The sequence below is a fragment of the Sinohyriopsis cumingii genome, chromosome 8, assembly GCF_028554795.1.
Source record: "Sinohyriopsis cumingii isolate HCF-2022 chromosome 8, ASM2855479v2, whole genome shotgun sequence".
Classification (NCBI taxonomy): domain Eukaryota; kingdom Metazoa; phylum Mollusca; class Bivalvia; order Unionida; family Unionidae; genus Sinohyriopsis; species Sinohyriopsis cumingii.
In genome coordinates, this window is record NC_142968.1 from 90,719,701 (window position 1) to 90,747,694 (window position 27,994).

The following is a 27,994-nucleotide window of genomic DNA, read 5'->3' on the forward strand; positions in this document are numbered from 1 at the left end:
TAACCTGACTCACCCATTTCACCTTTTAGCCCTGGTGGACCGATTGGTCCGACTGGTCCTAAATATAAATTGATGGCTTGACTCAGTGACAGTTGTGCATACATAAGATCTAATTGAATGCTTCTTGCGAGGCGTTTAAATGAACATATGATATTTTCGTCTAAAGAATTAAACAGAAAATGACATTATCTAGAAGAAAAAAACGTAAATGGGAAAGTTTGAAAAGTTCAAAATAATTGATCTGCTGTAAATTATGGCTACATTTTGTATTTTATTTTTCTAAGCAACGTTAATCTTCTCACGGATACTACAAGTTGAACATAACACAACTTTTTAGGAGTTACTGGAAAAAACTATGTATCATTTCTGCCTATTTGATTTCTGTGTGGTATATTCAAGTTCTTTTTGTTAATGAAAAAATACTAATAGCTTGTTGCTGTGTTTAATATGATCTCGAACATTAGTATACTTTTGTGAAGATATTTCAGAAGCTCGCTGTACCTAGTACACCGTCTTTTCCTGGCTGACCTTGGAGGCCTAAAATTGCAAACGTAGTGTGTCAAGTAAAAGAGAGTATTGAATTGAATAACATTGCGAATAGGAATTTGGATGATTGTGTCACAATATCTGCTAATATGTGTTTGGATTGTGTCACAATATCAATAATATCTATCGAAGGATTAGTGGAAATGTTTACTACATATTTTGTCCCGGACAAACACTTTTAATTCTTAAATAGAAATATTAATAATTTTATTATTTATTTGGAAAAACTCTGCAACATTCGGATCAATTGATTTCTATTGTTACATCAGTTCGATTATAATGTTCTGCTTATATAAATCTGCGCATTATCTTTGTAAAAAGATCAACACGTAGAACCTAAGTACACAGAATTACCTCTCTCTCTCTCTCTCTCTCTCTGTCTCTCTCTCTTTCACCCACACTCTCTCTTTCTCTACCCCCCCCCCCCAAATAGATGCACACACACTTTCAAGGCATGAAAGCATATATTATTTATAGAAGATTCTGTTTGACCATTTCCAGGTGTGCGAAGGGATTGGATCTGGTTATGGAACATTTTGTATCAAAATATTCTACCTCGAAGACATTTTGATACCATTTATCTCTCTAAAGTTTACCTGGTGTGCCATCTTTTCCTGGATCTCCAGGCCTTCCTATAATAACAGAGCAAATCGCTTTTGTCAGACTGAAGGTGTGTTTACTCTTGGTTGATATAATTTTGTGTTATTTAGAACCGAATAATACCTTAAACGTAATAATTTGCTACCGATTAAATTCTGTTGCTCTGTTTTTCACTGTCAATAGTAGTGAGATAGAGAACTGTTACTACATAAATTGTTATACTACTCATTTTGTTGTTTACCTTCCAACATTTGAGATAGATTCGGTTTTATGCACTTCAGTCAGGTATACTTATAGTGAATTTTTCAGCCCAACATATTTCTGTAAATGTCAATTCGCCAAATATAGAAAAACACTAGTTATATCTGCATTCAAACATTATTACAAAACTAAGTAAATATAAATGAACTTATAACAGTATTCGACATTACCAGCCAATCCAGGCAACCCAGGGCGACCTAAAATTAACAAATACAACAATCAAATCTATTGATCACAACCTTAAAATTATATGAGAATTCAATTTTGCGATGGAGATTATTTAGTCTCTATCCATTTATTTACCAGAAGGGGACATATCATTTTGCAGTATTCCTTGAAATCTACGATCTGAGTTATATTAATGACACGACCTTAATTAATGAAATATCTACATTGGATAAGTTTGGTTTTGAATCTAGCAACCTTTGCAAACATCATAAATTAATGCGTTAAAGAAATGTCATTTCATTAGGTTTCTTAATTTTACCAGGTTTCATGATCTCCTTGGTCGTTTTGTCTACCCTCTCTATTTGGAATAGTTTGAGCAGAATTATTACTAATCGTCGTGCGAATCTTAATACGATACATGTTACCTAATCCATTACTGTTTTGAATCTACGGAACAGTATAAAAAAGACTGACTTTTACAAGAAATAATTGAAACCAAGACGCTGTTTGACCATATGCTGAATGATTTAGAGAAACATGGAAAATATCAGCAATGAGATGTAGAGAAAATTAAAACCTGCAATTCCCGGCTCTCCTTTATGGCCAGGAGTTCCGACAGGGCCCACGGGTCCTACAGGGTGAAAGATATCCTCTCTAAGTTAATAGCAGATATTTTCACATGACGGTTATGATTATCTTTATATTTCACTATCATAGCTTCAGACATCTGTAGGTATTGTTGGAACTATGAATTTCATAATTTTAGACAATGATATAACAGTGTATAAAATACTGATAACCAAATGTTACACCTTTACTAGAAATGATCCTATGCTATGTAAATGCTCTTGAGTAGACAATATTTGAACGCTTTCAACACATCTCAGTTGCGTCGTTTTTGTCATCCAGAACCTTCTTTATCGTATAAAACTAGCCTTTTGATAAGTTTTAAATATCTTGCCGTTCAAATGTAAGAACTACTAACATTTAAATATTTCACTGCAAATTACAGATTCTTTGTTTGTTAGTTTAACAGTACAATTATCGTAGACTTAAAAGAATAAATGATGATGATACCAAAGGAAGAAATGAGTTTATTCGTAACTGAAAAAGTCGTAATGGACATAGAATGTAAAATATATGCAAGTAGTCTCACCAAATTCACCCTTGGGTCCAGGCGCCCCCAAGAGACCAGGAGACCCTGGTCATGAAATATTGTTTTCTCGTTAAGTAAAGATATATTCAGTTCCTATCTCAATGAAGATTTTTGACTTGACACATACTTTATTAGTTGCTCTACAAAGTTATAAAGTAGAATGTACATAGAAACTACGGCATAATTTTGGAAATATGTCAGAGAGATTTTTGTGTGTAGATTTATTTCAACAATCGTATACATGTTGCTAATACATTCCACGAACAGTTATTCAATGAAATATTGTAAGTTGAATCAAAATATGTTGTTTATTTTATATTTTGCATATACATTACAGCTTGCAATTCACCTTATCCGGAGAATTAAAAAACATTGCTTCTAACCTGACTCACCCATTTCACCTTTTAGCCCTGGTGGACCGATTGGTCCGACTGGTCCTAAATATAAATTGATGGCTTGACTCAGTGACAGTTGTGCATACATATAATCTAATTGAATGCTTCTTGCGAGGCGTTTAAATGAATATATGATATTTTGGTCTAAAGAATTAAACAGAAAATGACATTATCTAGAAGATAAAAACTTAAATGGGAAAGTTTGAAAAGTTCAAAATAATTGATCTGCTGTAAATTATGGCTACATTTTGTATTTTATTTTTCTAAGCAACGTTAATCTTCTCACGGATACTAGAAGTTGAACATAAAACAACTTTTTAGGAGTTGCTGGAAAGAACTATGTATCATTTCTGCTTATTTGATTTCTGTGTGGTATATTCAAGTTCTTTTTGTTAATGAAAAAATACCAATAGCTTGTTGGTGTGTTTAATATAATCTAGAACATTAGTATACTTTTGTGAAGATGTTTCAAAAGCTCGCTGTACCTAGTACACCGTCTTTTCCTGGCTGACCTTGGAGGCCTAAAATTGCAAACGTAGTGTGTCAAGTAAACGAGAGTATTGAATTGAATAACATTGCTAATAGGAATTTGGATGATTGTGTCACAATATCTGCTAGTATGTGTTTGGATTGTGTCACAATATCAATAATATATATGAAGGATTAGTGGAAATGTTTACTACATATTTTGTCCCGGACAAACACTTTTAATTCTTAAATAGAAATATTAATAATGTTATTATTTATTTGGAAAAACTCTGCAACATTCGTAGTAATTGATTTTTATTGTTACAACAGTTCGATTATAATGTTCTGCTTACATAAATCTGCGCATTATCTTTGTAAAAAGATCAACACGTAGAACCTAAGTACACAGAATTACCTCTCTCTCTCTCTCTCACCCACACTCTCTCTTTCTCTACCCCCCTCCCTCCATGAAATAGATGCACACACACTTTCAAGGCATGAAAGCATATATTATTTATAGAACATTCTGTTTGACGATTTCCAGGTGTGCGAAGGGATTGGATCTGGTTATGGAACATTTTGTCTCAAAATATTCTACCTCGAATACATTTTGATACCATTTATCTCTCTAAAGTTTACCTGGTGCGCCATCTTTTCCTGGATCTCCAGGTCTTCCTATAATAACAGAGCAAATCGCTTTTGTCAGACTGAAGGTGTGTTTACTCTTGGTTGATATAATTTTGTGTTATTTAGAACCGAATTATGCCTTAAACGTAATAATTTGTTACCGATTAAATTCTGTTGCTCTGTTTTTCACTGTCAATAGTAGTGAGATAGACAAATGTTACTACATAAATTGTTATACTAACCATTTTGTTGTTTACATTATAACATTTGAGATAGATTCGGTTTTATGCACTTCAGTCAGGTATACTTATAGTGAATTTTTCATTCCAACATATTTCTGTAAATGTCAATTCGCCAGATATAGAAAAACACTAGTTATATCTGCATTCAAACATTATTACAAAACTGAGTAAATATAAATGAACTTATAACAGTATTCGACATTACCAGCCAATCCAGGCAACCCAGGGCGACCTAAAATTAACAAATACAACAATCAGATCTATTGATCACAACTTCAAAATTAAATGAGAACTTAATTTTGCGATGGAGATTATTTACTCTCTATCCATTCATTTACCAGAAGGGGACATATTATTTTGCAGTATTCCTTGAAATCTACGATCTGAGTTATATTAATGACACGACCTTAATTAATGAAATATCTACATTGGGTAAGTTTGGTTTTCAATCTAGCAACCTTTGACAAACATCATAAATTAATGCGTTAAAGAAATGTCATTTCATTAGGTTTCTTAATTTTACCAGGTTTCATGATCTCCTTGGTTGCTTTGTCTCCTCTCTCTCTATTTGGAATAGTTTGAGCAGAATTATTACTAATCGTCGTGCGAATCTTAATACGATACACGTTACCTAATCCATTACTGTTTTGAATCTACGGAACAAGTATAAAAAAGACAGGCTTTTACAAGAAATAATTGAAACCAAGACGCTGTTTGACCATATCCTGAATGATTTAGAGAAACATGGAAAATATCAGCAATAAGATGTAGAGAAAATTAAAACCTGCAATTCCCGGCTCTCCTTTATGGCCAGGAGTTCCGACAGGGCCCACGGGTCCTACAGGGTGAAAGATATCCTCTCTAAGTTAATAGCAGATATTTTCACATGACGGTTATGATTATCTTTATATTTCACTATCATAGCTTCAGACATCTGTTGGTATTGTTGGAACGATGAATTTCATAATTTTAGACAATGATATATCTGTATAAAATACTGATAACCAAATGTTACACCTTTACTAGAAATGATCCTATGCTATGTAAATGCGTTTGAGTAGACAATATTTGAACGCTTTCAACACATCTCAGTTGCGTCGTTTTTGTCATCCAGAACCTTCTTTATCGTATAAAACTAGCCTTTTGATAAGTTTTAAATATCTTGCCGTTCAAATGTAAGAACTACTAACATTTAAATATTTCACTGCAAATTACAGATTCTTTGTTTGTTAGTTTAACAGTACAATTATCGTAGACTTAAAAGAATAAATGATGATGATACCAAAGGAAGAAATGAGTTTATTCGTAACTGAAAAAGTCGTAATGAACATGACACGGAAAAGATATGCAAGTAGTCTCACCAAATTCACCCTTGGGTCCAGGCGCCCCCAAGAGACCAGGAGACCCTGGTCATGAAATATTGTTTTCTCGTTAAGTAAAGATATATTCAGTTCCTATCTCAATGAAGATTTTTGACTTGACACATACTTTATTAGTTGCTCTACAAAGTTATAAAGTAGAATGTACATAGAAACTACGGCATAATTTTGGAAATATGTCAGAGAGATTTTTGTGTGTAGATTTATTTCAACAATCGTATACATGTTGCTAATACATTCCACGAACAGTTATTCAATGAAATATTGTAAGTTGAATCAAAATATGTTGTTTATTTTATATTTTGCATATACATTACAGCTTGCAATTCACCTTATCCGGAGAATTAAAAAACATTGCTTCTAACCTGACTCACCCATTTCACCTTTTAGCCCTGGTGGACCGATTGGTCCGACTGGTCCTAAATATAAATTGATGGCTTGACTCAGTGACAGTTGTGCATACATATAATCTAATTGAATGCTTCTTGCGAGGCGTTTAAATGAATATATGATATTTTGGTCTAAAGAATTAAACAGAAAATGACATTATCTAGAAGATAAAAACTTAAATGGGAAAGTTTGAAAAGTTCAAAATAATTGATCTGCTGTAAATTATGGCTACATTTTGTATTTTATTTTTCTAAGCAACGTTAATCTTCTCACGGATACTAGAAGTTGAACATAAAACAACTTTTTAGGAGTTGCTGGAAAGAACTATGTATCATTTCTGCTTATTTGATTTCTGTGTGGTATATTCAAGTTCTTTTTGTTAATGAAAAAATACCAATAGCTTGTTGGTGTGTTTAATATAATCTAGAACATTAGTATACTTTTGTGAAGATGTTTCAAAAGCTCGCTGTACCTAGTACACCGTCTTTTCCTGGCTGACCTTGGAGGCCTAAAATTGCAAACGTAGTGTGTCAAGTAAACGAGAGTATTGAATTGAATAACATTGCTAATAGGAATTTGGATGATTGTGTCACAATATCTGCTAGTATGTGTTTGGATTGTGTCACAATATCAATAATATATATGAAGGATTAGTGGAAATGTTTACTACATATTTTGTCCCGGACAAACACTTTTAATTCTTAAATAGAAATATTAATAATGTTATTATTTATTTGGAAAAACTCTGCAACATTCGTAGTAATTGATTTTTATTGTTACAACAGTTCGATTATAATGTTCTGCTTACATAAATCTGCGCATTATCTTTGTAAAAAGATCAACACGTAGAACCTAAGTACACAGAATTACCTCTCTCTCTCTCTCTCACCCACACTCTCTCTTTCTCTACCCCCCTCCCTCCATGAAATAGATGCACACACACTTTCAAGGCATGAAAGCATATATTATTTATAGAACATTCTGTTTGACGATTTCCAGGTGTGCGAAGGGATTGGATCTGGTTATGGAACATTTTGTCTCAAAATATTCTACCTCGAATACATTTTGATACCATTTATCTCTCTAAAGTTTACCTGGTGCGCCATCTTTTCCTGGATCTCCAGGTCTTCCTATAATAACAGAGCAAATCGCTTTTGTCAGACTGAAGGTGTGTTTACTCTTGGTTGATATAATTTTGTGTTATTTAGAACCGAATTATGCCTTAAACGTAATAATTTGTTACCGATTAAATTCTGTTGCTCTGTTTTTCACTGTCAATAGTAGTGAGATAGACAAATGTTACTACATAAATTGTTATACTAACCATTTTGTTGTTTACATTATAACATTTGAGATAGATTCGGTTTTATGCACTTCAGTCAGGTATACTTATAGTGAATTTTTCATTCCAACATATTTCTGTAAATGTCAATTCGCCAGATATAGAAAAACACTAGTTATATCTGCATTCAAACATTATTACAAAACTGAGTAAATATAAATGAACTTATAACAGTATTCGACATTACCAGCCAATCCAGGCAACCCAGGGCGACCTAAAATTAACAAATACAACAATCAAATCTATTGATCACAACTTCAAAATTAAATGAGAACTTAATTTTGCGATGGAGATTATTTACTCTCTATCCATTCATTTACCAGAAGGGGACATATTATTTTGCAGTATTCCTTGAAATCTACGATCTGAGTTATATTAATGACACGACCTTAATTAATGAAATATCTACATTGGGTAAGTTTGGTTTTCAATCTAGCAACCTTTGACAAACATCATAAATTAATGCGTTAAAGAAATGTCATTTCATTAGGTTTCTTAATTTTACCAGGTTTCATGATCTCCTTGGTTGCTTTGTCTCCTCTCTCTCTATTTGGAATAGTTTGAGCAGAATTATTACTAATCGTCGTGCGAATCTTAATACGATACACGTTACCTAATCCATTACTGTTTTGAATCTACGGAACAAGTATAAAAAAGACAGGCTTTTACAAGAAATAATTGAAACCAAGACGCTGTTTGACCATATCCTGAATGATTTAGAGAAACATGGAAAATATCAGCAATAAGATGTAGAGAAAATTAAAACCTGCAATTCCCGGCTCTCCTTTATGGCCAGGAGTTCCGACAGGGCCCACGGGTCCTACAGGGTGAAAGATATCCTCTCTAAGTTAATAGCAGATATTTTCACATGACGGTTATGATTATCTTTATATTTCACTATCATAGCTTCAGACATCTGTTGGTATTGTTGGAACGATGAATTTCATAATTTTAGACAATGATATATCTGTATAAAATACTGATAACCAAATGTTACACCTTTACTAGAAATGATCCTATGCTATGTAAATGCGTTTGAGTAGACAATATTTGAACGCTTTCAACACATCTCAGTTGCGTCGTTTTTGTCATCCAGAACCTTCTTTATCGTATAAAACTAGCCTTTTGATAAGTTTTAAATATCTTGCCGTTCAAATGTAAGAACTACTAACATTTAAATATTTCACTGCAAATTACAGATTCTTTGTTTGTTAGTTTAACAGTACAATTATCGTAGACTTAAAAGAATAAATGATGATGATACCAAAGGAAGAAATGAGTTTATTCGTAACTGAAAAAGTCGTAATGAACATGACACGGAAAAGATATGCAAGTAGTCTCACCAAATTCACCCTTGGGTCCAGGCGCCCCCAAGATACCAGGAGACCCTGGTCAAGAAATATTGTTTTTTCGTTAAGTAAAGATATATTCAGTTCTTATCTCAATGAAGATGTTTGACTTGACACATACTTTTTTAGTTGCTCTACAAAGTTATAAAGTAGAATGTACATAGAAACTACGGCATAATTTTGGAAATATGTCAGAGAGATTTTTGTGTGTAGATTTCTTTCAACAATCGTATACATGTTGCTAATACATTCCACGAACAGTTATTCAATGAAATATTGTAAGTTGAATCAAAATATGTTGTTTATTTTATATTTTGCATATACATTACAGCTTGCAATTCAACTTATCCGGAGAATTAAAAAACATTGCTTCTAACCTGACTCACCCATTTCACCTTTTAGCCCTGGTGGACCGATTGGTCCGACTGGTCCTAAATATAAATTGATGGATTGACTCAGTGACAGTTGTGCATACATAAGATCTAATTGAATGCTTATTACGAGGCGTTTAAATGAACATATGATATTTTGGTCTAAAGAATTAAACAGAAAATGACATTATCAAGAAGAAAAAAACGTAAATGGGAAAGCTTGAAAAGTTCAAAATAATTGATCTGCTGTAAATTATGACTGCATTTTGTATTTTCTTTTTCTAAGCAACGTTAATCTTCTCACGGATACTACAAGTTGAACATAACACAACTTTTAATGAGTTACTGGAAAGAACTATGTATCATTTCTCCTTTTTTTATTTTTGTGTGGTATATTCAAGTTCATTTTGTTAATGAAAAAATACCAATAGCTTGTTGCTGTGTTAATATAATCTCGAACATTAGTATACTTTTGTGAAGATATTTCAAAAGCTCGCTGTACCTAGTACACCGTCTTTTCCTGGCTGACCTTGGAGGCCTAAAATTGCAAACGTAGTGTGTCAAGTAAACGAGAGTATTGAATTGAATAACATTGCTAATAGGAATTTAGATGATTGTGTCACAATATCTGCTAATATGTGTTTGGATTGTGTCACAATATCAATAATATATATGAAGGATTAGTGGAAATGTTTACTACATATTTTGTCCCGGACAAACAATTTTAATTCTTAAACAGAAATGTTAATAATTTTATTATTTATTTGGAAAAAACTCTGCAACATTCGGATTAATTGATTTTTATTGTTACATCAGTTCAATTATAATGTTCTGCTTATATAAATCTGCGAATTATGTTTGTAAAAAGATCAACACGTAGAAACTAACCACACAGAATTACCTCTCTCGTGTCTCTCTCTCTCTCTATCTCTCACTCTCCCTTTCTCTACCCCCCCCCCCATACAAATAGATGCACACACACTTTCAAGGCATGAAAGCATATATTATTTATAGAACTTTCTGTTTGACGATTTCCAGGTGTGCGAAGGGAATGGATCTGATTATGGAACATTTTGTATCAAAATATTCAACCTCGAATACATTTTGATATCATTTATCTCTCTAAACTTTACCTGGCATTCCATCTTTTCCTGGATCTCCAGGCCTTCCTATAATAACAGAGCAAATCGCTTTTGTCAGACTGAAGGTGTGTTTACTCTTGGTTGATATAATTTTGTGTTATTTAGAACCGAATAATACCTTAAACGTAATAATTTGCTACCGATTAAATTCTGTTGCTCTGTATTTCACTGTCAATAGTAGTGAGATAGAGAAATGTTACTACATAAATTGTTATACTACCCATTTTGTTGTTTACCTTCCAACATTTGAGATAGATTCGGTTTTATGCACTTCAGTCAGGTATACTTATAGTGAATTTTTCAGCCCAACATACTTCTGTAAATGTCAATTCGCCAGATATAGAAAAACACTAGTTATATCTGTATTCAAACATTATTACAAAACTAAGTAAATATAAATGAACTTATAACAGTATTCGACATTACCAGCCAATCCAGGCAACCCAGGGCGACCTAAAATTAACAAATACAACAATCAAATCTATTGATGACAACTTTAAAATTATATGAGAACTCAATTTTGCGATGGAGATTATTTAGTCTCTATCCATTTATTTACCAGAAGGGGACATATCATTTTGCAGTATTCCTCGAAATCTACGATCTGAGTTATATTAATGACACGACCTTAATTAATGAAATATCTACATTGGATAAGTTTGGTTTTCAATCTAGCAACCTTTGCAAATATCATAAATTAATGCGTTAAAGAAATGTCATTTCATTAGGTTTCTTAATTTTACCAGGTTTCATGATCTCCTTGGTTGCTTTGTCTACCCTCTGTATTTGGAATAGTTTGAGCAGAATTATTACTAACAGTCATGCGAATCTTAATACGATACACGTTACCTAATCCATTACTGTTTTGAATCTACGGAACAAGTATAAAAAAGACAGGCTTTTACAAGAAATAATTGAAACCAAGACGCTGTTTGACCATATCCTGAATGATTTAGAGAAACATGGAAAATATCAGCAATGAGATGTAGAGAAAATTAAAACCTGCAATTCCCGGCTCTCCCTTATGGCCAGGAGTTCCGACAGGGCCCACGGGTCCTACAGGGTGAAAGATATCCTCTCTAAGTTAATAGCAAATATTTTCACATGACGGTTATGATTATCTTTATATTTCACTATCATAGCTTCAGACATCTGTAGGCATTGTTCGAACTATGAATTTCATAATTTTAGACAATGATATAACAGTGTATAAAATACTTATAACCAAATGTTACACCTTGCAACAAAGAATTTACTAGAAATGATCCTATGCTATGTAAATGCGTTTGAGTAGACAATATTTGAACGCTTTCAACACATCTCAGTTGCGTCGTTTTTGTCATCCAGAACCTTCTTTATCGTATAAAACTAGCCTTTTGATAAGTCTTAAATATCTTGCCCTTCAAATGTAAAAATACTAACATTTAAATATTTCACTGCAAATTACAGATTCTTTGTTTGTTAGTTTAACAATACAATTATAGTAGAATTAAAAGAATAGATGATGATGATACCAAAGGAAGAAATGAGTTTATTCGTAACTGAAAAAGTCGTAATGGACATAGAATGTAAAATATACGCAAGTAGTCTCACCAAATTCACCCTTGGGTCCAGGCGCCCCCAAGAGACCAGGAGACCCTGGTCAAGAAATATTGTTTTTTCGTTAATTAAAGATATATTCAGTTCTTATCTCAATGAAGATTTTTGACTTGACACATACTTTATTAGTTGCTCTACAAAGTTATAAAGTAGAATGTACATAGAAACTACGGCATAATTTTGGAAATATGTCAGAGAGATTTTTGTGTGTAGATTTATTTCAACAATCGTATACATGTTGCTAATACATTCCACGAACAGTTATTCAATGAAATATTGTAAGTTGAATCAAAATATGCTGTTTATTTTATATTTTGCATATACATTACAACTTGCAATACAACTTATTCGGAGAATTATAAAACATTGCTTCTAACCTGACTCACCCATTTCACCTTTTAGCCCTGGTGGACCGATTGGTCCGACTGGTCCTAAATATAAATTGATGGCTTGACTCAGTGACAGTTGTGCAGACATAAGATCTAATTGAATGCTTATTACGAGGCGTTTAAATGAACATAAGATATTTTGGTTCAAAGAATTAAACAGAAAATGACATTATCTAGAAGATGAAAACGTAAATGGGAAAGTTTGAAAAGTTCAAAATAATTGATCTGCTGTAAATTATGGCTACATTTTGTATTTTCCTTTTCTAACAAACGTTAATCTTCTCACGGATACTACAAGTTGAACATAACACAACTTTTTAGGAGTTACTGGTAAGAACTATGTATCATTTCTGCTTATTTGATTTCTGTGCGGTATATTCAAGTTCTTTTTGTTAATGAGAAAATATCAGTAGCTTGTTGCTGTGTTTAATATAATCTCGAACATTAGTATACTTTTGTGAAGATATTTCAAAAGCTCGCTGTACCTAGTACACCGTCTTTTCCTGGCTGACCTTGGAGGCCTAAAATTGCAAACGTAGTGTGTCAAGTAAAAGAGAGTATTGAATTGAATAACATTGCTAATAGGAATTTGGATGATTGTGTCACAATATCTGCTAATATGTGTTTGGATTGTGTCACAAAATCAATAATATATATGAAGGATTAGTGGAAATGTTTGCTACAAATTGTGTCACGGACAAGCACTTTTTAATTCTTAAATAGAAATATTAATAATTTTATTATTTTCTTGGGTGAAAACTCTGCAACATTCGTAGTAATTGATTTTTATTGTTACATCAGTTCGATTATAATGTTCCTTTTATATACATCAGAGCATTATCTTTCTAAAAAGATCAACACGTAGAAACTAACCATACAGAATTACCTCTCTCATTTCTCCCTCTCTCTCTCTGACTCACACTCTTTCTTTCTCTACCCCCCCTCACACAAATAGATGCACACACACTTTCAAGGCATGAAAGCATATATTATTTATAGAACATTCTGTTTGACGATTTCCAGGTGTGCGAAGGGATTGGATTTGATTATGGAACATTTTGTCTCAATATATTCTACCTCGAATTCATTTTGATGTCATTTATCTCTCTAACGTTTACCTGGTGTGCCATCTTTTCCTGGATCTCCAGGCCTTCCTATAATAACAGAGCAAATCGCTTTTGTCAGACTGAAGGTGTGTTTACTCTTGGTTGATATAATTTTGTGTTATTTAGAACCGAATAATAGCTTAAACGCAATAATTTGCTACATATTAAATTCTGTTGCTCTGTTTTTACCTGTGAATTGTATTGAGATAGAGAAATCTTACTAAATAAATTGTTATACTACCCATTTTGTTGTTTACATTCCAACATTTGAGATAGGTTCGGTTTTATGCACTTCAGTCAGGTATACTTATAGTGAATTTTTCATTCCAACATATTTCTGTAAATGTCAATTCGCCAGATATAGAAAAACACTAGTTATATCTGTATTCAAACATTATTACAAAACTGAGTAAATATAAATGAACTTATAACACTATTCGATATTACCAGCCAGTCCCGGCAACCCAGGGCGACCTACAATTAGCAAATACAACAATCAAATCTATTGATCACAACTTTAAAATTATATGAGAACTCAATTTTGCGATGGAGATTATTTAATCTCTATCCATTTATTTACCAGAAGGGGACATATCATTTTGCAGTATTCCTTGAAATCTACGATCTGAGTTGTATTAATGACATGACCTTAATTAATGAAATATCTACATTGGATAAGTTTGGTTTTCAATCTAGCAACCTTTGCAAATATCATAAATTAATGCGTTAAAGAAATGTCATTTCATTAGGTTTCTTAATTTTACCAGGTTTCATGATCTCCTTGGTTGCTTTGTCTACCCTCTCTATTTGGAATAGTTTGAGCAGAATTATTACTAATCGTCGTGCGAATCTTAATACGATACACGTTACCTAATCCATTACTGTTTTGAATCTACGGAACAAGTATAAAAAGACAGGCTTTTACAAGAAATAATTGAAACCAAGACGCTATTTGACCATATGCTGAATGATTTAGAGAAACATGGAAAATATCAGCAATGAGATGTAGAGAAAATTAAAACCTGCAATTCCCGGCTCTCCTTTATGGCCAGGAGTTCCGACAGGGCCCACGGGTCCTACAGGGTGAAAGGTATCCTCTCTGAGTTAATAGTGAATATTTTCACATGACGGTTATGTATGATTATCTTTATATTTCACTATCATAGCTTCAGACATCTGTAGGTATTGTTGGAACTATGAATTTGATAATTTTAGACAATGATATAACAGTATATAAAATACTGATAACCAAATGTTACACCTTGCAACAAAGAATTTACTTGAAATGATCCTATGCTATGTAAATGCGTTTGAGTAGACAATATTTGAACGCTTTCAACACATCTCAGTTGCGTCGTTTTTGTCATCCAGAACCTTCTTTATCGTATAAAACTAGCCTTTTTGATAAGTCTTAAATATCTTGCCCTTCAAATGAAAGAAATTGTAACATTTAAATATTTCACTGGAAATTACAGATTCTTTGTTTGTTAGTTTAACAGTACAATTATCGTAGAATTAAAAGAATAGATGATGATGATACCAAAGGAAGAAATGAGTTTATTCGTAACTGAAAAAGTCGTAATGAACATGACACGGAAAAGATATGCAAGTAGTCTCACCAAATTCACCCTTGGGTCCAGGCGCCCCCAAGATACCCGGAGACCCTGGTCAAGAAATATTGTTTTTTCGTTAAGTAAAGATATATTCAGTTCTTATCTCAATGAAGATTTTTGACTTGACACATACTTTATTAGTTGCTCTACAAAGTTATAAAGTAGAATGTACATAGAAACTACGGCATAATTTTGGAAATATGTCAGAGAGATTTTTGTGTGTAGATTTCTTTCAACAATCGTATACATGTTGCTAATACATTCCACGAACAGTTATTCAATGAAATATTGTAAGTTGAATCAAAATATGTTGTTTATTTTATATTTTGCATATACATTACAGCTTGCAATTCAACTTATCCGGAGAATTAAAAAACATTGCTTCTAACCTGACTCACCCATTTCACCTTTTAGCCCTGGTGGACCGATTGGTCCGACTGGTCCTAAATATAAATTGATGGCTTGACTCAGTGACAGTTGTGCAGACATAAGATCTAATTGAATGCTTATTACGAGGCGTTTAAATGAACATATGATATTTTGGTCTAAAGAATTAAACAGAAAATGACATTATCTAGAAGAAAAAAACGTAAATGGGAAAGTTTGAAAAGTTCAAAATAGTGTTTTCTTTTTCTAACAAACGTTAATCTTCTCACGGATACTACAAGTTGAACATAACACAACTTTTAAGGAGTTATAGGAAAGAACTATGTATCATTTCTGCTCATTTGATTTCTGTGCGGTATATTCAAGTTCTTTTTTGTTAATGGAAAAATACCAAAAGCTTGTTGCTGTGTTTGATATAATCTCGAACATTAGTATTCTTTTATGAAGATGTTTCAAAAGCTCGCTGTACCTAGTACACCGTCTTTTCCTGGCTGACCTTGGAGGCCTAAAATTGCAAAGGTAGTGTGTCAAGTAAAAGCGAATATTGAATTGAATAACATTGCTAATAGGAATTTGGATGATTGTGTCACAATATCTGCTAATTTGAGTGTGGATTGTGTCACAATATCAATAATATATATCGAAGGATTAGTGGAAATGTTTGCTACATATTTTGTCACGGACAAGCACTTTTTAATTCTTAAACAGAAATATTAATAATTTTATTATTTTCTTGATTGAATACTCTGCAACATTCGTAGTAATTGATTTTCATTGTTATATCAGTTCGATTATAATGTTCCGCTTATATACATCTGCGCATTATCTTTCGAAAAAGATCAACACGTTGATCCTAACCACACAGAATTATCTCTCTCGTTTCTCTCTCTCTCTCTCTCTCTCTCTCACTCACTCTCTCTTTGTTTCTCTCTCTACACACACACAAACAGGTGCACACACACTTTCAAGGGATGAAAGCACATATTATTTATGGAACATTCTGTTTGATGATTTCCAGTTGTGCGAAGAGATGAGATTTGATTATGGACTACTTTGTATCAGAATATTCCACCTCGAATACATTTTGCTGTCATGTTATCTATCTAAAGTTTACCTGGTGCGCCATCTTTTCCTGGATCTCCAGGCCTTCCTATAATAACAGAGCAAATCGCTTTTGTCAGACCAAAGGTTTGTTTTCTCTTGGTTGATATAATTTTGTGTTATTTAGAACCGAATAATACCTTAGACGTAATAATTTGTTACCCATCAAATTCTGTTTCTCTGTTTTTCACAGTCTGTAGTAGTGAGATAGGGAAATGTTACTACATAAATTGTTATACTAACCATTTTGTTGTTTACATTCCAACATTTGAGATATATTCGGTTTTATGCACTTCAGTCAGGTATACTTATAGTGAAATTTTCAACCCAACATATTTATAAAAATGTCAATTCGCCAGATATAGAAAAACACTAGCTATATCTGTATTCAAACATTATTACAAAACTAAGTAAATATAAATGAACTTATAACAGTATTCGACATTACCAGCCAATCCAGGCAACCCAGGGCGACCTAAAATTAACAAATACAACAATCAAATCTATTGATCACAACTTTTTAATTATATGAGAGCTCAATCTTGCGATGGAGATTATTGAGTCTCTATCCATTTATTTACCTGAGGGGGTCATAATATTTTGCAGTATTCCTTGAAATCTACGATCTGAGTTATATTAATGACCTTAATTAATGAAATATCTACATTGGGTAAGTTTGGTTTTAATCTAGCAACCTTTGCAAGCATCATAAATTAATGCGTTAAAGAAATGTCATTTCATTAGGTTTCTTAATTTTACCAGGTTTCATGATCTCCTTGGTTGCTTTGTCTACCCTGTCTATTTGAAATAGTTTTACCAGAAATATTACTAATCGTCATGCGAATCTTAATACGATACACGTTACCTAATCAATTATTGTTTTGAAACTACTGAGCAAGGATAAAAAAGATTGGCTTTTACAAGAAATAATTGAAACCATGATGCTGTTTGACCATATGCTGAATGATTTAGAGAAACATGGAAAATATCAGCAATGAGATGTAGAGAAAATTAAAACCTGCAATTCCAGGCTCCCCTTTATGGCCAGGTGTTCCAACAGGGCCCACTGGTCCTACAGGGTGAAAAATATCCTCTCTAAGTTACTAACGAATATTTTCACATGAGGGTTATTATTTTCTTTATATTTCACTATCATAGCTTCAGACATCTGTAGGTATTGTTGGAACTATGAATTTCGTAATTTTAGACAATGATATAACAGTGTATAAAATACTGATAACCAAATGTTACACCTTGCAACAAAGGATTTACTAGAAATGATCCTATGCTATGTAAATGCGTTTGAGTAGACAATATTTGAACGCTTTCAACACATCTCAGTTGCGCCGTTTTTGTCATCCAGAACCTTCTTTATCGTATAAAACTAGCCTTTTGATAAGTCTTAAATATCTTGCCCTTCAAATGTAAGAACTACTAACATTTAAATATTTCACTGGAAATTACAGATTGTTTGTTTGTTAGTTTAACAGTACAATTATCGTAGAATTAAAAGAATAGATGATGATGATACCAAAGGAATAAATCAGCATATTCATAATTGAAAAAGTCTCGTAATTGGCATAACATGTAAAATATATGCAAGTAGTCTCACCAAATTCACCCTTGGGTCCAGGCGCCCCCAAGAGACCAGGTGACCGTGGTCAAGAAATATTGTTTTCTCGTTAAGTAAAGATATATTCAGTTCTTATCTCAAAGAATATTTTTGACTTGACACATACTTTATTAGTTGTTCTACAAAGTTATAAATTAGAATGTGCATAGAAACTACGGCATAATTTTGGAAATATGTCAGAGAGATTTTTGTGTGTAGATTTCTTTCAACAATCGTATACATGTTGCTAATACATTCCACGAACAGTTATTTAATCAAATATTGTATGTTGGATGAAAATATGTTATTTATTTTATATTTTGAATAGACATTGCAGCTTTCTATTTTACTTAACCGGAGAATTGAAAAATATTGCTTCTAACCTGACTCACCCATTTCACCTTTTAGCCCTGGTGGACCGATTGGTCCGACTGGTCCTAAATATAAATTGAACGCTTAACTCAACGACAGTTGTGAATACATAAGATCTAATTGAATGCATGTCACTAGGTGTTTCAATGAACATAGCAGGTGAAACTGATGATATTTGGATCTAAACAATTAATCACAAAATTGCATATTATCCAGAAAAAAACATAAGTGGCACAATTTCAAAGGTTCAAAATAACTTATCTGACGTAAATTGTGGCTACATTTTGTATTTTCTTTTTCTAACCAACGTTAATCTTCTCACGTATACTACAAGTTGAATACAACACAACTTTTAAGGAGTTACTGGAATGAACTATGTATCATCTCTGCTTATTTGATTTCTGTCTGGTTCATTCAATTTCTTTTTGTTAATGAAAAAATACCAATAGCTTGTTGCTGTGTTTGATATAATCTCGAACATTACTTTTGTGAAGATATTTGAAAAGCTCGCTGTACCTAGTACACCGTCTTTCCCTGGCTGACCTTGGGTGCCTAAAATTGCAAACGTAGTGTGTCATGTAAAAGAGGGTATTGAATTGAATAACATTGCTAATAGGAATTTGGATGATTGTGTCACAATATCTGCTAATATGAGTTTGGATTGTGTCACAATATCAATAATATATATCGAAGGACTAGTGGAAATGTTTGTACATAATTTGTCCCGGAGAAACAGTTTTTATTTCTTAAATAGAGATATTAGTAATTTTATTATTTATTTGTGAAAACTCTACAACATTCGTAGTAATTGATTTTTATTGTTTACATCAGTTCGATTATAATGTTCCGCTTATATAAATCTGCGCATTATATTTCTAAAAAGATCAAGACGTTGAACCTAACCACACAGAATTACCTCTCTCGTTTCTCTCTCTCTCTCTCACTCACTCACTCTTTTTCTCTCTCTGTCTCTCTCTCTCTCTCTACACACACACAAACAGATGCACACACACTTTCAAGGCATGAAAGCATATATTATTTATAGAACATTCTGTTTGATGATTTCCAGTTGTGCTAAGGGATGAGATCTGATTATGGACTACTTTGTATCAGAATATTCTACCTCGAATACATTCTGATGCCATGTTATCTATCTAAAGTTTACCTGGTGCGCCATCTTTTCCTGGATCTCCAGGCCTTCCTATAATAACAGAGCAAATCGCTTTTGTCAGACCAAAGCTTTGTTTTCTCTTGGTTGATATAATTGTGTGTTATTTAGAACCGAATAATACCTTAGACGTAATATTTTGTTAGCGATCAAATTATGTTGCTCTGTTTTTCACAGTCTGTAGTAGTGAGATAGGGAATTGTTACTACATAAATTGTAATACTAACCATTTTGTTGTTTACATTCCAACATTTCAGATTGATTCGGTTTTATGCACTTCAGTCAGGTATACTAATAGTGTATTTTTCATTCCAACATATTTTTGTAAATGTCAATTCGCCAGATATAGAAAAACACTAGTTATATCTGTATTCAAACATTATTACAAAACTGAGTAAATATAAATGAACTTATAACACTATTCGATATTACCAGCCAGTCCCGGCAACCCAGGGCGACCTACAATTAGCAAATACAACAATCAAATCTATTGATCACAACTTTAAAATTATATGAGAACTCAATTTTGCGATGGAGATTATTTAGTCTCTATCCATTTATTTACCAGAAGGGGGCATATTATTTTGCAGCATTCCTTGAAATCTACGATCTGAGTTGTATTAATGACATAACCTTAATTAATGAAATATCTACATTGGATAAGTTTGGTTTTAATCTAGCAATCTTTGCAAAGATCATAAATTAATGCCTTAAAGAAATGTCATTTCATTAGGTGTCTTAATTTTACCAGGTTTCATGATCTCCTTGGTTGCTTTGTCTACCCTCTCTATTTAGAATAGTTTGAGCAGAGTTATTACTAATCGTCGTGCGAATCTTAATACGATACACGTTACCTAATCCATTACTGTTTTGAATCTACGGAACAAGTATAAAAAAGACAGGCTTTTACAAGAAATAATTGAAACCAAGACACCGTTTGACCATATGCAGAATGATTTAGAGAAACATGGAAAATATCAGCAATGAGATGTAGAGAAAATTAAAACCTGCAATTCCCGACTCTCCTTTATGGCCAGGAGGTCCGACAGGGCCCACGGGTCCTACAGGGTGAAAAATATGCTCTCTCAGTTAATAGCGAATATTGTCACATGAAGGTTATGATTTTCTTTATATTTCACTATCATAGCTTCAGACATCTGTAGGTATTGATGGAAGTCTGAATTTGATAATTTTAGACAATGATATAACAGTGTATAAAATACTGATAACCAAATGTTACACCTTGCAACAAAGGATTTACTAGAAATGATTCTATGTTATGTAAATGCGTTTGAGTAGACAATATTTGAACGCTTTCAACACATCTCAGTTGCGTCGTTTTTATCATTCAGAACCTTCGGTATAGTATAAAACTAGCCTTTTGATGAATCATAAATATCTTGTCCTCCAAATGTAAGAAATTCTAACAAGTCTGAATTTGATAATTTTAGACAATGATATAACAGTGTATAAAATACTGATAACCAAACGTTACACCTTGCAACAAAGGATTGACTAGAAATGATTCTATGTTATGTAAATGCGTTTGAGTAGACAATATTTGAACGCTTTCAACACATCTCAGTTGCGTCGTTTTTGTCATTCAGAATCTTCGGTATCGTATAAAACTAGCCTTTTGATGAATCATAAATATCTTGTCCTCCAAATGTAAGAAATTCTAACATTTAAATATTTCACTGCAAATTACAGATTCTTTGTTTGTTTGTTTAACAGTACAATTATTGTAGAATTAAAAGAATAGATGATGATGTTACAATGGGAAGAAATGGGTTTATTCGTAACTGAAAAATTCGTAATGGACATAACATGTAAAATACATACAAGTAGTCTCACCGAGTTCACCCTTGGGTCCAGGCGCCCCCAAGAGACCAGTGGCGCTGGTCAAGAAATATTGTTTTTTCGTTTAGTAAAGATATTTTCAGTTCTTATCTCAATGAATATTTTTGACTTGACACATGCTTTATTAGTTGCTCTACAATGCTTTAAGGTAGAATGTGCATAGAAACTACGGCATCATTTTTCAAATATGTCAGATAGAAATTTGTGTGTATATTTATTAAAACAATCGTATACATGTTGCTAATACATTCCACGAACATTTATTTAATTAAATATTGTAAGTTGAATCAAAATATGTTGTTTATTTTATATTTTGAATATCCATTCCAGCTTTCAGTTTTACTTATCCGGAGGAGAAAAAACATTGCTTCTAACCTGACTCACCCATTTCACCTTTTAGCCCTGGTGGACCGATTGGTCCGACTGGTCCTAAATATAAATTGATGGCTTGACTCAGTGACAGTTGTGCATACATAAAATCTAACTGAATGCTTCTTGCGAGGCATTTAAATGAACATATGATATTTTGATCTAAAGAATTAAACAGAAAATGACATTATCTAGAAGAAAAAAACGTAAATGGGAAAGTTTGAAAAGTTCAAAATAATTGAACTGCTGTAAAATATGGCTGCATTTTGTATTTTCTTTTTCTAAGCAACGTTAATCTTCTCACGGATACTACAAGTTGAACATAACACAACTTTTAAGGAGTTACTGGAAAGAACTATGTATCATTTCTGCTTATTTGATTTTTGTGTGGTATATTCAAGTTCTTTTTGTTAATGAAAAAATACCAATAGCTTGTTGCTGTGTTTAATATAATCTCGAACATTAGTATACTTTTGTGAAGATATTTCAAAAGCTCGCTGTACCTAGTACACCGTCTTTTCCTGGCTGACCATGGAGGCCTAAAATTGCAAACGTAGTGTGTCAAGTAAAAGAGAGTATTGAATTGAATAACATTGCTAATAGGAGTTTGGATGATTGTGTCACAATATCTGCTAATATGAGTTTGGATTGTGTCATAATATCAATAATATCTATCGAAGGTTTAGTGGTAATGTTTTGTACATAATTTGTCCCGAACAAACACTTTTTAATTCTTAAATAGAAATATTAATAATTTTATTATTTATTTGTGAAAACTCTACAACATTCGTTGTAATGTATTTTTACATCAGTTCGATTATAATGTTCCACTTATATAAATCTGCGCATTATGTTTTTAAAAAGATCAAGACGTTGAACCTTACCACACAGAATTACCTCTCTCCTTTCTCTCTTTCTCTCTCTCTCTCTCACTGACACACACTTTCTCTCTCTCTCACTCACACACACACTCTCTCTCTCTGTCACTCACTTACTCTCTCTCTCTCTCTCTCACTCTACACACACACACAGACAAACAGATGCACACACTCTTTCAAGGCATGAAAGCATATATTATTCATAAAACATTCTGTTTGATGATTTCCAGTTGTGTGAAGGGATGGGGTCTGATTATGGACTGCTTTGTATGAGAATATTCTACCTCGAATACATTTTGCTGTCATGTTTTCTTTCTAAAGTTTACCTGGTGCGCCATCTTTTCCTGGATCTCCAGGCCTTCCTATAATAACAGAGCAAATAGCTTTTGTCAGACCGAAGGTGAGTTTTCTCTTGGTGGATATAATTTTGTGTTATTTAGAACCGAATAATACCTTAGACGTAATAATTTGTTAGAGATCAAATTGTGTTGCTCTGTTTTTCACTGTCAGTAGTAGTGAGATAGAGAAATGTTCCCACATAAATTGTTATACTACCCATTTTGCTGTTTACATTCCAACATTTGAGATAGATTCGGTTTTATGCACTTCAGTCAGGTATACTTATAGTGAATTTTTCATTCCAACATATTTCTGTAAATGCTAATTTGCCAGATATAGAAAAACACTAGTTATATCTGTATTCACACATTATAACAACACGGAGTAAAATGACATGAACTTATAACAATATTCGACATTACCAGCCAATCCAGGGAACCCAGGGCAACCTAACATTAACAATTACAACAATTAAATATATTGATGATAAGGTTAAAACTGTATAAGAGCTCAATCCTGCGATGGAGATTATTTAGTCTCTATCCATATTTTTACCAGAAGGGGTCATAATATTTTGCAGTATTCCTTGAAATCTACGAGGTGAGTTATATTAATGACTATAATTAATGAAATATCTACGCTGGGTAAGTTTGGTTTTAATCTAGCAACCTTTGACAAACATCATAAATTAATAAGTTAAAGAAATGTTATTTCATTAGGTTTCTTAATTTTACCAGGTTTCATGATCTCCTTGGTTGCTTTGTCTACCCTCTCTATTTGTAATAGTTTGACCAGGAGTATTACTAATCGTCTATCGAATCATAATACGATACACGTTACCTGATCCATTACTATTTTTAAACTGCTGAACCATATAAAAAAGACTGGCTTTTACAAGAAATAATTGAAACCATGACGTTGTTTGACCATATGCTGAATCATTTAGAGAAACATGGAAAATATCAGCAATGAGATGTAAAGAAAATTAAAACCTGCAATTCCCGGCTCTCCTTTATGGCCAGGAGTTCCGACAGGGCCCACGGGTCCTACAGGGTGAAAAATATCCTCTCTAAGTTAATAGCGAATATTTTCACATGAAGATTATGATTTTCGTTATGTTTCACTCTCTTAGCTTCAGACATCTGTAGGTATTGTTGGAACTATGAATTCGATAATTTTAGACAATGATATAACAGTGTATAAAATACTGATAACCACATGTTACACCTTGCAACAAAGAATTTATTAGAAATGATCCTATGCTATGTAAATGCGTTTGAGTAGACAATATTTGAACGCTTTCAACACATCTCAGTTGCGCCGTTTTTGTCATCCAGAACCTTCTTTATCGTATAAAACTAGCCTTTTGATTAATCTCAAATATCTTGCCCTTCAAATGTAAGAACTACTAACATTTAAATATTTCACTGCAAATTACAGATTCTTTGTTTGTTAGTTTAACAGTACAATTATCGTAGAATTAAAAGAATAGATGATGATGATACCAAGGAAGAAATGAGTTTATTCGTAACTGAAAAAGTCGTAATGAACATGACATGTAAAATATATGCAAGTAGTCTCACCAAATTCACCCTTGGGTCCAGGCGCCCCCAAGAGACCAGGAGAGCCTGGTCAAGAAATATTGTTTCTTTCCTTAAGTAATGTACATAGAAACTACGCCATAATTTTGCAAATATATCTGAGAGATTTGTGTGCAGATTTATTTATACAATCTCACACATGTTGCTTATACATTTCACGACAGTTATTCAATTAAATATTTTCAGCTGAGTCAAAGTATGTGTTTATTTTCTATTTTAAATATACATTACATCTTGCAATTTTACTGATCCGGAAAATTGAAAAACATTGCTTCTAACCTGACTCACCCATTTCACCTTTTAGTCCTGGTGGACCGATTGGTCCAACTGGTCCTAAATATAAATTGATGGCTTGACTCAGTGATAGTTGTGCATACAGAAGATCTAATTTAATGACTATTACGAGGTATTTCATTGAACATATCAACTAAAGCTGATGATATTTGGTCCAAAAGAATTAATCACAATATGAATATTATTGAGATAGAACATGAATGGGAAAGTTTTAAAAAGTCTATTTAATCGATCTGCAGCATATTATTGCTATATTTTGTATGTTCTATTTTTCATCAATGTTAATCTTCTCACGTATACTACAAGTTGAACATAATTTAACTTTTAAGGAGTTACTGGAAAGTGCTTTGTATCATTTCTGCTTATTTGATTTCTGTGTGGTCTATTCAATTTCTCTTTTTATTAAAAAATATCAATATTTTATTGTTTTGTTTTTTTATAGGAGATTGAACATTATTATAGTTTTGTGATCGGAGAAGATATTTCAAGTTCTCGCTATACCTAGTAAACCGTCTTTTCCCGGCTGACCTTGGAGGCCTGAAATTGCAAACGTGATTGGCATGAGAAAGAATGTATTGAATTGAATAACATTGCTAATAGGAGTTTGGATGATTGTGTCACAATATCTGATAATTGGAGCTTGAATTGTTTCACAATGTGAGTAATATGTATCGAATGCTCAGTGGAATTGTGTTGTACATAATTTGTCCCGGACAAACACTTTTTAATTCTTAGATAGAAAGGTTAATTTATTTATTATATATTTGCCAAAAATCTTTAACATTAGAAGTAACTGATTTTTATTTTTTACATTAGTTTGGTTATAATATTGGTAATGTCTCGATCTGCGCATTTTCGTTCTAACAACGCCAATATGTTTGGACCGAACGACATAGAATAACCTGTCTCGTTTCTATACCTCTCCATACTGACACAGTGGTGAGAAGGGATGGGATATGAAAATGTATCATTATATTTCAACTCGAATAGATTTTTCTGTCATGTTATATCCCTAACGTTTACCTTGTGTGCCATCTTTTCCTGGATCTCCAGGCCTTCCTATAATAACAGAGCAAATCACTTTTGTCAGACCGATGGGTTATTTTCTTTTGGTTGATATAATCTTGTGTCATTTAAAACCGAGTAATACTTTATACGTGATAATTTTTTTACCGTTGAAATTCTGATTTTCCGTTCTTCACCGTCTATTGTAGAGAGATTGTTAAATTTCACGTGATGAATTGTTATTCTACCGGTTTTGTTGTTGTTCTATTCCAAAAGTTTAAATAGAGTCACTTTGCTTTACTTCAGTCAGATGTATTTATGGTGTTTGTTTCTTTATATCATATTCTGTTATGGAGTTTTTTTCTGTCTTTATGCATTTATTTACCAGTGAGGACAATTATGTCTTAAGTATTCATTGAGATATACAAGCTAAGTTATATTCATGACCTTAATTCCGGAAATGTTTACCTTGGGTTATTTTTTGTTGTGAATACAGGTACCGTTGACAAACATGAGATGGTAATACGTTAAAAAAGTGTCCCTTCTTTGAGTTTCATTGTGTTAGCATGTTCGGTGTACTACTGGGGAAAGTTATATATCATAAGTTGTTCTTTTTTTTCTTCTTCACATTTTCACTTTATATTCCAGGGAAATACATATGTTCGAATAATTTTAAAAAAGATTTCTCTCTTTTCTGTTACTTTTTTTAGACCACAGAGTAGCAGAAAATTGAAGGCTCGTCTGAGATACAAAGTTCTCTAAAATATTTAAGAAAACGTTGTTTTTGAAAGTGCTATTTACTTTGCTTTGGAATTTTCATTCCAGTTATTATTTTACAGCTTAGAAATCTTTAACAAAATCAACAATATATTTATAATGTCATCTTAAGTGGAGATCTTTATTCCAAATCCTTCATGAGAACAGTCAGATACCTTAAAAAGGAATGAATTGATTCAAGTTGTCAAAAAATATGATCTTCATGAGGCAAAGGCTTTTTTAACGATGCAAGAAAGAAAACATACTTTGGTCCAATATTTGATGCAAAAGTATGTTTTGGATATAAGTGCTTTGGATTTAATTAGTAAGTCTGTATCAGTCTCTAACATAAAAATAAAAGAATTAAAAAAAATATTACATAATAATTCAAGATAGAGTTAGAGCTTAGAAAGGTTGCGCTTGAAGAAAAATGGACGCGATGCGATAAAGAGGAAAAAGAGAGAAGAAAATGCAGTTGCTGAAAGAAGAGAGAATAATGAAGAGAAGATGACAAATGCGGTTACATAAAGAAGAAAAACAAATGTAATTGGACAAAGAGGAGAGAGAAACAAATGGAAATGCATATGAAATGAGAAAAGGAAGTAGTGAATTACAGAACAAGTGAGAGAAGGGAGAAAGGGAATATGAATTTAGATTAAAAGAATTAGGGCTGGTAAGTGATCCCCACGTTACGTAAAAAGTTTAGATGTTACGAAGAATATTAGGTTAGTGCCCCCATTTCAAGAAAAAAGTAGATAAATATTTCCTCATTTTGAATAAAGCGCTGAAAATTTTAAATGGCCAAGACGGCATTGTACTGTACTATTACCGTTTGCACTTTTTGGCAAAGCCCTAGACATCTATGCTTCCCTATCAGTTCAGCAAAGTGCTGACTATGATCGGGATAAGGAATGCATCTTAAAGGGTTACAAGGTGGTCCTTGAGGCATATAGACAAAAATTCAGGAACTATACAAAAGAAGATGGACAAACTCATATCAAATTCGCTAGAGAAAATGAGCAGTTATTTGACAGATGGTGCTTAGCCAAGAAAGTTGATAACAATTTTGAAAATCTACGACAACTTATATAACTTGCCGTTTTCAAGAA

General features: G+C 32.7%; 1 protein-coding gene across 50 annotated transcripts in view; it reads right to left on the reverse strand.

The window, feature by feature from the left end:
- LOC149794130 (uncharacterized) overlaps positions 1-27,994 on the reverse strand; it is a 158,288-nt gene that overhangs the window by 33,821 nt on the left and 96,473 nt on the right. For 29 of the 50 annotated variants that reach the window (XM_089968125.1, XM_089968127.1, XM_089968136.1 and 26 more), the window contains exons 11-57: positions 26,148-26,183; positions 25,626-25,661; positions 25,110-25,163; positions 24,222-24,275; positions 23,217-23,252; positions 22,516-22,551; positions 22,019-22,072; positions 20,791-20,844; positions 20,216-20,242; positions 19,781-19,816; positions 19,132-19,167; positions 18,627-18,680; positions 17,650-17,703; positions 17,080-17,106; positions 16,645-16,680; positions 16,000-16,035; positions 15,533-15,586; positions 15,150-15,194; positions 14,553-14,606; positions 13,978-14,004; positions 13,543-13,578; positions 12,910-12,945; positions 12,413-12,466; positions 12,030-12,074; positions 11,439-11,492; positions 10,863-10,889; positions 10,428-10,463; positions 9,797-9,832; positions 9,301-9,354; positions 8,918-8,962; positions 8,341-8,394; positions 7,762-7,788; positions 7,327-7,362; positions 6,705-6,740; positions 6,208-6,261; positions 5,825-5,869; positions 5,248-5,301; positions 4,669-4,695; positions 4,234-4,269; positions 3,612-3,647; positions 3,115-3,168; positions 2,732-2,776; positions 2,153-2,206; positions 1,578-1,604; positions 1,143-1,178; positions 502-537; positions 5-58 (exon numbers count right to left, since the gene is read on the reverse strand). In XM_089968125.1, the coding sequence (XP_089824251.1) occupies positions 5-58; positions 502-537; positions 1,143-1,178; positions 1,578-1,604; positions 2,153-2,206; positions 2,732-2,776; positions 3,115-3,168; positions 3,612-3,647; positions 4,234-4,269; positions 4,669-4,695; positions 5,248-5,301; positions 5,825-5,869; positions 6,208-6,261; positions 6,705-6,740; positions 7,327-7,362; positions 7,762-7,788; positions 8,341-8,394; positions 8,918-8,962; positions 9,301-9,354; positions 9,797-9,832; positions 10,428-10,463; positions 10,863-10,889; positions 11,439-11,492; positions 12,030-12,074; positions 12,413-12,466; positions 12,910-12,945; positions 13,543-13,578; positions 13,978-14,004; positions 14,553-14,606; positions 15,150-15,194; positions 15,533-15,586; positions 16,000-16,035; positions 16,645-16,680; positions 17,080-17,106; positions 17,650-17,703; positions 18,627-18,680; positions 19,132-19,167; positions 19,781-19,816; positions 20,216-20,242; positions 20,791-20,844; positions 22,019-22,072; positions 22,516-22,551; positions 23,217-23,252; positions 24,222-24,275; positions 25,110-25,163; positions 25,626-25,661; positions 26,148-26,183 (1,980 nt within the window). The remainder of the gene's footprint in view (positions 1-4; positions 59-501; positions 538-1,142; positions 1,179-1,577; positions 1,605-2,152; positions 2,207-2,731; positions 2,777-3,114; positions 3,169-3,611; positions 3,648-4,233; positions 4,270-4,668; positions 4,696-5,247; positions 5,302-5,824; positions 5,870-6,207; positions 6,262-6,704; positions 6,741-7,326; positions 7,363-7,761; positions 7,789-8,340; positions 8,395-8,917; positions 8,963-9,300; positions 9,355-9,796; positions 9,833-10,427; positions 10,464-10,862; positions 10,890-11,438; positions 11,493-12,029; positions 12,075-12,412; positions 12,467-12,909; positions 12,946-13,542; positions 13,579-13,977; positions 14,005-14,552; positions 14,607-15,149; positions 15,195-15,532; positions 15,587-15,999; positions 16,036-16,644; positions 16,681-17,079; positions 17,107-17,649; positions 17,704-18,626; positions 18,681-19,131; positions 19,168-19,780; positions 19,817-20,215; positions 20,243-20,790; positions 20,845-22,018; positions 22,073-22,515; positions 22,552-23,216; positions 23,253-24,221; positions 24,276-25,109; positions 25,164-25,625; positions 25,662-26,147; positions 26,184-27,994) is intronic. The other 21 variants (XM_089968123.1, XM_089968133.1, XM_089968129.1 and 18 more) reach the window with 21 other exon arrangements.